The 7,492-nt window shown below is 52.1% G+C and overlaps 1 protein-coding gene across 1 annotated transcript in view; it reads right to left on the minus strand.

Annotated features, from left to right (window-relative positions):
• Positions 1-6,655, minus strand: part of BMP6 (bone morphogenetic protein 6) — a 160,227-nt gene extending 153,572 nt beyond the window's left edge. The window contains exon 1 of the mRNA XM_019419793.2: positions 5,152-6,655. Coding sequence (XP_019275338.1) covers positions 5,152-5,782 — 631 coding nt within the window. The 5' untranslated portion in view covers positions 5,783-6,655. The remainder of the gene's footprint in view (positions 1-5,151) is intronic.
• Positions 6,656-7,492: the final 837 nt, after the last annotated feature.

Here is a 7,492-nt window from a genome sequence, read left to right on the forward strand (position 1 = left end):
GGGAGGGGAAGCAGGAGGAGGCTCAAAATAGAAAAATTAAGAGAAGGCTATAAAGGCTTTTTATTAGAATAAGCATTGTATGGATTCGTTCATTTTTAAATACACGATGGGAAGCAAAGGACGGACTTGTGAAAAAAATTAGACAAAGCTGGTGAACGATCCAAGAAATGTTTACCCTCTTCATTTTCCCTAACTCAGCTCCTTCAACAGAGGAAGGGTGAGCCAAGGATGATAGCGCTGTCACCTCTGAGTCGGCTGTATACACCTCTGATACCCAGCATGCACCCATCCAACCCCCACATCCAAGTAAAATATTATTTTGAAATCCAACATTTAAAGTAGCTAAACTCTGGGGGCGCCTCGGTGGCTCAGTTGGTTGTGTCTGACTTCCGCTCGGGTCACGATCTCACGGTTCATGGGTTCAAGCCCCGCGTTGGGCTCTGTGCTCATGGCTCAGAGCCTGGAGCCTGCTTCGGATTCTGTGTCTCCCTCTCTCTGCCCCTCCCCTGTTCACACTCTCTCTCTCTCTCTCAAAAGTAAACAAACATTAAAAATAAACAAAAATAAGAAAAAAAGTAGCTAAATTCTGAAGACAAGGTGTACATGTTGAATAAAGTGCTGAACTCAGTCCGTCTCCCCTCCCCCACACAATTTTTTTTTTTTTTTTTTAATATCAGTAGGAATCCTTCCTCCATGCTAATCAGAGGTAAGCTCTTAAGTAGAGGAACTAAGCATGATTCAGCACATTTAAAAAGGATTTATACCCATTCTTAGAAGGACGACCAGAGGAAACACCATCTGAGGTCTAAACAATGATATCTGCTTGCCCTTTGATCTGAGTTTAAGAACACTTTGTACAACTTTTTTTTTTTTTTTTTTTTTTTGCTGAAATACCACTGAATTTCACATTTACTATTTGAAATCTGTTTAGAACATCGACTGCTTCTTTGAATCACACTCTTGCAAACAAATTCTCCAAATTATATTTGCTGTGAGTAGCTTGCAGGCAGGGATTTATTTTCTGCTAACAAAAATCTTAAGTACAGACAGCCTAAATGAAAAATAGTACCACTGATCCTATGTTTATGAGAAAGAGACAGTACAGTGTATCTGGTTACAAATACAAGTAGGGAGTATTCCATTTTTCTTCTAATTTATGTTTCCCAAGGGTAATTTTGTTCAGAAGATTGCCAGTATTTTTAGTACAATAAGTTTCTTGTTACTTGTACTAATACATACTGATTCCCTTTTCTGAGCATAATTTGTTTTTTTTTTTTTTTTATTTCATTTTACTCTAGCATCTGGAGATCAACACCTCATTAATTCAAACTAAATGAAGTCTGAAATGCAGAGATCTACAGAAACCCTTCCACTACTCTCAAATGTGATGCACATTAGAAATATACACATGGGTAACTAATTAAAGAGATTATTAAAGTATTATGATATACATCGAATACCATCAACCTCAATGTCCTAAATGTCTTTACTTCAAATTCAAATGATTTTGACTTAATAAAAATCAGGTACACCATTTATAAATGATCAGACCTTCCAGATTAGTGAAATAAGAAGTTTAAATGAAGAATTTAAAAAATACCCCCTGTGAGAAGTGCAACCAAGGAAATAAACAGGGTGTTGTGACAGTAAAGAAGTGGGTGGGGGTGGGGAGGGCACTAATTTCTATAGAGGGGTTAGAGAACGCTTTTCTAAGAAGGCGAATTTTAAGACCTCAAGGATACTTCAGGATACTTCTCCAAGGTCACCAAATTGGCAGGCTTGCTTATTAGACTGCCAAGACATTTTTAGCATTAGAAAACAAGTAGAAAATGGCATCGGTGGCCCTGATTGAATGCAGGTTCATGAGTGCACTGGGCTAGTCCAGGCAGCCTCTACACCAGCCGGTTTGCACTAGGGAGGCTGGACACATCTCCAGCCTATTCACCCACAGAGAGTTTAAAACAAAGAAACAGTAGTGAGCTGGTCAAATGACCAGCATTTGGGATGTGCGGGGGCGGGGGGGGGGGGGTTAATTCTGTTGATTGATACTTCTGATAGCCACTTTGGCTGACAAGGTTCAGGTTGTTTCAAATGTATTTCATGAGTAAATTATTCCCAGGTCCCAGGGAAGAAAGATGTTTACCACCATGTAATACTTTCTCTTGTACTCTGTTTATAAACCTAACCTACCCCACTAGGTATCCAAGTACTTCAAAACATGTATCTTCTTGTAGGTTCTTTAACAAATGAGTCATGTAATGCAGCAGCTAACACGCCGTGGACATGGAAATCTGCAGAATTCTCCCAACATCCTGATTTAGAGAATCCACATTGCTAAGCAATTATAGTACTTTCTTCCAGTAAACTGTCCTTATGCTCAGAGCTATGATGATCAGATTTTTTTAACCACATTTTAGCCTCTCATTATGAAATTCTCTTTCTTACTGCTAAATGGATTTAGATAGAATTTCTGGACTGGCAGGTGGCATGGTTTGGGCATGGGCAGGGACTTGGATTCTACTTACCTGGAAAAGTTTTCCCCCTCTAACTGCCCATGTGGAGTCCAGGACCGGACCTACAGGCAGTTAGGACTTGTAGTCGGAAAGCCCAGGGCTATGATTGGAGGGGCTTGGGGCAAAGTTCCCTACCCAGGAATCTCTTCCAGTTCCAGATTAGCCTATCCCAGGCCTGAAACTACACTACTGTTGAATTCTCTTCGAATTTTTCAGTGGTATATTTTGGACCTCGAAATTTCCCTTATGTTAAGAGATACTATGTTAAGCCATCACCTTAACAGGATTAGTGGACAACCAGCTTCAAGCAGTGTGACTCAGAACCAATGTTAACCTATAGACTAGGAAAGGTCAGACAAGCAAGGAATGAGAATTCAGAGGTCCTTAAACACATTAAAAGTCACCGCCCTTTACAAACTTGGCCTCTGGCCAACTCTAACAATTTCAAATACCACCTAAGGCAGTGGTTCCCAAACAATGGATTCACCTGGGCAATCTCTGAAACGAGGGATACCTGGCTTCCACCCCACACATTGATTTAACTGATGGGGGGGGCTCCACCTGAGCACCAGGATTTTTAACAGCCCCCAGGTGATTCTAATGTGCAGCAACAGTTGGGAGCCACTGACATAAGGAAGCATTGCTCTTCTCACTGGGATGATCTGATTTCCTTCAAACATTAGGATCTCATGTCTCAGTGCTTCTTGACCATGGTGGCACATCCGAAAAACCAAAGACTCTTCAAAAAAAAAGAAAAAAGAAAAAAAAAAAAGATGCCAGAGCCCACTCTCACGGACTCTGATCTAACTGCTCTGGGGAGCAGCCCCTCAGCATCCCTTAGGTCTTTAAGTGTCCTCAGGTGATGTCAATGGCCAACCAAGGTTAGAACCATGGTCTAAGCCCAGGAACTGTTTCTGGAGACCCTAACATGATTCTCCGTGAAGGAGCCAGAAGTACCATTCTTTTTCCACTTTGTCCAAGTTGGGACTACCCCAAGAGGCAATAAAACATTTCCCCAAGGCTGTCAGGAAACTGAGGGGAGGGAGATGGCAAGAGGTGGAATTCACTGAGCCAGAAGAAGCCCTCAAGTTAGAAGACAGAAGAGCTCCAGCCTCTGAGCCGCCCCTCCCCCGCCAACTTTACTGACTGCAATGAGAAGCCTCAGAGTGCTTCCTGGAGATGGCTCAACCTTGGCTGTGGTCCCAATAAATGGTGAAAACTCTTGTCCAATCAGAATTCCTGGCACTGCAAATAGCAAGATTGGCAGGCCTTGAGCCTCCACTCCCTGTGAGATTCTGTTTCATGTATTTCCCAGGAGGATTTCTGCACCAGTTGGAGGCCAATCTGACCTCCCCCTTGGGCCCCCACTCCTTTCTTCCCCCAAAGCTCAGCAGAGTTGAGAGTCATCTCATAGACATACTTGTAAATAACTCGCCGAAATATTTCACATAGTTGTCACTCAATGATGTCAAATGTCCGTACATCTCTGACGCGGTCTGGACAAGTGTCCGGTAACCCACTTTGGGGCGTGGGCAGGGCCACGCGTCTCACACGGGAAAGGACGTCCGCGGAGACCCCACCCCTGGCGTGGCTACCGCACCCCCATTCCTCCCAGCCCAGACGGCGTCCCCTACATCCCTTCGCCTACGCGGAGTGAATTTATGAATGAAGAGTAGCATAGATCGGAGGCACTGATCCTGAAAAAAAAAGTCTGCTTTACACCGTTCTCATTTACAGATGAGAAAACTCGGAGAAAAAAAGGCTATGTGACTCCGTCCGGGTTTGCCACAGAACATTTGTGGCGGAGCCCGATTTAGCCGCCCTTGAATTTCCATTCTGTTGCCTGGCAACCAGTTCAGACCAGCTCAGCGCCCAACCCCGGCCCCTAACCCGCACCCTTTCTCTGCCCGTGCGGCTTGGGCAGCAGTTATCAAAAGTTCAGCCTTTGGGGGGGCAGTGGTCAAAGGCATGTGAGCTAGGGCCCTGGACGGGATACCCCAGCTGGGCTGGGGGTCCGGTCCCAAACCCGCGCGAACCCCGTCTGGCGTGCCTTACGAGGTCCTTTTGACACCTTCCTCTGCAACTCTCCTCCTCCGCCAATTCCCTGGATACCACTTAGCACAATCATGTCAAGTTTCTAAAGTTCTAAATCGCTATCAGATTCCCTAAAAGTCCCGGTTGGGAAACTGGTACTCAGAGCTTTAAGGGTGCAAAAAACCAAAAAACAAACAAAAAATCAGGAGGGGAAGGAGTGTTGAAGAGCCTTCTCCTTCCCAGCTGGCTACGGCTCGGGCGGGACTTTTCTGCTAAAGTCGAGTGAACCTGGACCCGGCCGGGCGTTCTTGGAAAAAGCGCGGAGTGTGCTCGGACGCCGCACTCCGGCAGCCTCACGCCCCGAACCCGCCCGCCGCCGCCGCCCGCAGCCCCAGCGCGCAGCCCCGCCCGCGGCGCGGGGGAGCGCACGTGCAGCCCACCGCCGCGCAGGTGGAGGGAGCGCAGCCCGCCTGCCCTCGCGTCCCCGCTGCGCCAGCAGGGCCCCGCGTGCCAGGGGCTCCCCCACCCTCTCGCCTCCCTCCCCGGGCCCGGGAGACCGTTAAGGGGAGGGAGTTCTCGTCGTTACGCTACCCTAGATCCTTACCCAGGTTCACAAAGCTCATGACCATGTCCGCGTCGTTGAGGAAGGCGCTGTCCTGCGCACTGGTCAGTGGGGACGTGCCGCCGCCGGGTCCCGAGGCCAGGAGGCTCTTGCCGTTGACCGGGTGCGCCGCGCCGGGGGGCGGCTGCCGGGGCTGAGACGAGCCGGCCCCTCCTCGGGGCCCGGGCTGCCGCCTCTCCTCGTCCGACGCCCAGTCCTCATCGTCGTCGGCTGCCAGGGCGTTGTACAGATCCAGCATGAAGAGGGGCGCAGACTTCAGCCGCCCGGGAGGGGGCTCCCCGCGAGGCTGCTCCTGCGGGAGCGCAGCGGGCTGCGGCTGCTGGAGGCCGTGCAGGGGCCGGGGCCGGTGCGGGAGCCCCAGCACGGAGAGGATCTCCTTCTGCATCTCGCGCTTCTCGTGCGTCTTGAGCCGCCGGTAGAGGAAGCCCGAGGAGGACTGCGGCGGCGGCGGCGGCTGCTCCGCGTGGCCCGGGCTCCCGCCGTCCCCCAGCAGCGCCCCCCCGCCGGCGGCAGCGGCGGCGGCGGGCAGGGGGGGCCGCAGCGGCGGGGGGCCGCAGCAGCTGCACAGCAGCCCCCACCACCAGCACAGCCACTGCGCCCTCCGCCCCAGCATCCCCGCCCGGCCGGGCTGGCCCCGCGGGCCCCGCGAGGCGTGGAGCGGCGGTGCGAGGCCGGAGCGCTGCCGCTGTGGCCCTTAGCGTGAGCAGCCCCCGCCACCTCTCGGCGGGCTCGCTTCCCCTTCCTGGCCCTCAGTCCTTATCTCTCATCGTCCTCTGGGGCGCCCCCAATTGCCCAGGCTGGAGGGGAGGCGAAGAGGACGATCACCCGGAGAACCACTTGGAGGGGAGCCCCACACTCCGGCTCAGGTCTCTGGAGGCGCAAGGTCCGGGCCAGGTGCGTCCGAGTCGGGACTGCGCTGCAGCCCGCGCCCTGGCCCCTGGGCGGGTCACGGCGCGGTCACTCTCGGGCCTCGCTGCCCCGCGCACGTGCGCTGTCCCGCGCCCTCCGGGGCGGCTGTGTGGGACCCGGGGCGACCGGGCGGCTCACCAGCTGGGGGGGATGCCCGGCATCATCCCCGCGCACGCCTCTCCTTGGCTGGCACAGCCGCGGTGAAGTTTACTCCGCCGTGGGGCCCAGGCCGTGGCGACAAGGCGTCCCGAGATGCCAGTCTTCTCCGCGAGGCTTAACTTCCTTCCCGCTCACAAACTCCGCGCCCTCCGCCCTCGGGCACTGTCGCTGCCCCCCTCAAAATCTCCGCGTGCCGCTCGACCCCCCAAGCAGAGGCGGCAAGGATCTTGCTTTCCGTTCTGAGCTCTCCGGCTGCCCCGCAAACACCGCCCGCAGAGGGAATGGGAGGGAACTGGACCCGCGCGCAGAGCAGCGACCGCGGCGTCGGCGCGAGAATTCGCAGACTCCCGCCTCTCGGAGCTGCGCTCCCCGCAGCGGCCAACGTGGGCTTTCTGGTGCGCGTCTCGCTCAGGTACCGCACTCCAGCCCCGGAGAGTCCCTGCCCTCTTGGGTAACAGACAGGTTGGCAGCCAATGAAGAGGCGCGTCTCGCCTGTATTTAAATAGGCCCGCCCCCTTCTTTCACCCTCCCTCTCCAGGGAGGCGTTGCCTCGGCCGCGCGTAGGTTTCAAGTACAGAGGATTCTTGGAGGCACCCAAAGTGGGCGCGAGGTAGCAAAGGCTGAGAGGTCATCTCTAGTGTGGACGATCTAATCAACACCCTAATTTAAGCCTGTCTGTTTTAGAATCATATAAAAGGCCTGACCTGATGCTTTAACTAAATAAAAGCAAAAACAACTGTTAAATCAATGCCGCCTGTATTAACAGAGGAACAACAGGAACAGTTTCTCTTATTGCTGTAATATAGACATTCAGCAGACACATGACTTTCAAAGGCAGCTGCTGGAAGCTGGGACACACCTTCTGTTCACAAACGGGCCACGGGGCCACAGACAGGACCAAATGTAAGCCAGAGCAGGCATCCCGAGGGTTTGGGGCCATATACTGTGATTCATCGCTTCGTTTCGGCCTTGGCTTGGCTTCTTAAGACAGCACCTTAAAGAAAGAGGGGCAGTCAGATAATATAACCAAAAAAAAGCCACCCTCTATCTTCTTGGAAATGTTTCAGTGCTCCAGTTTTTCTGTGAACTTTTCATGTTAATGTATTGAAATACAATAGAGCTTTTATGACGCCAGATAAAACCTGAGGAGAGGCAGTATGGGTAATTCCAGCCCGGGCAGGGGCCTGGCATGTTCCCGTTCAGTGTAATAGGGCAAAGAAAGTCAGGTTGCCGGGAGCATTAGACAAGATCAGGC

The sequence above is a fragment of the Panthera pardus genome, unplaced genomic scaffold (assembly GCF_024362965.1).
Source record: "Panthera pardus isolate Hobbes unplaced genomic scaffold, ASM2436296v1 HiC_scaffold_17, whole genome shotgun sequence".
Classification (NCBI taxonomy): Eukaryota; Metazoa; Chordata; class Mammalia; order Carnivora; family Felidae; genus Panthera; species Panthera pardus.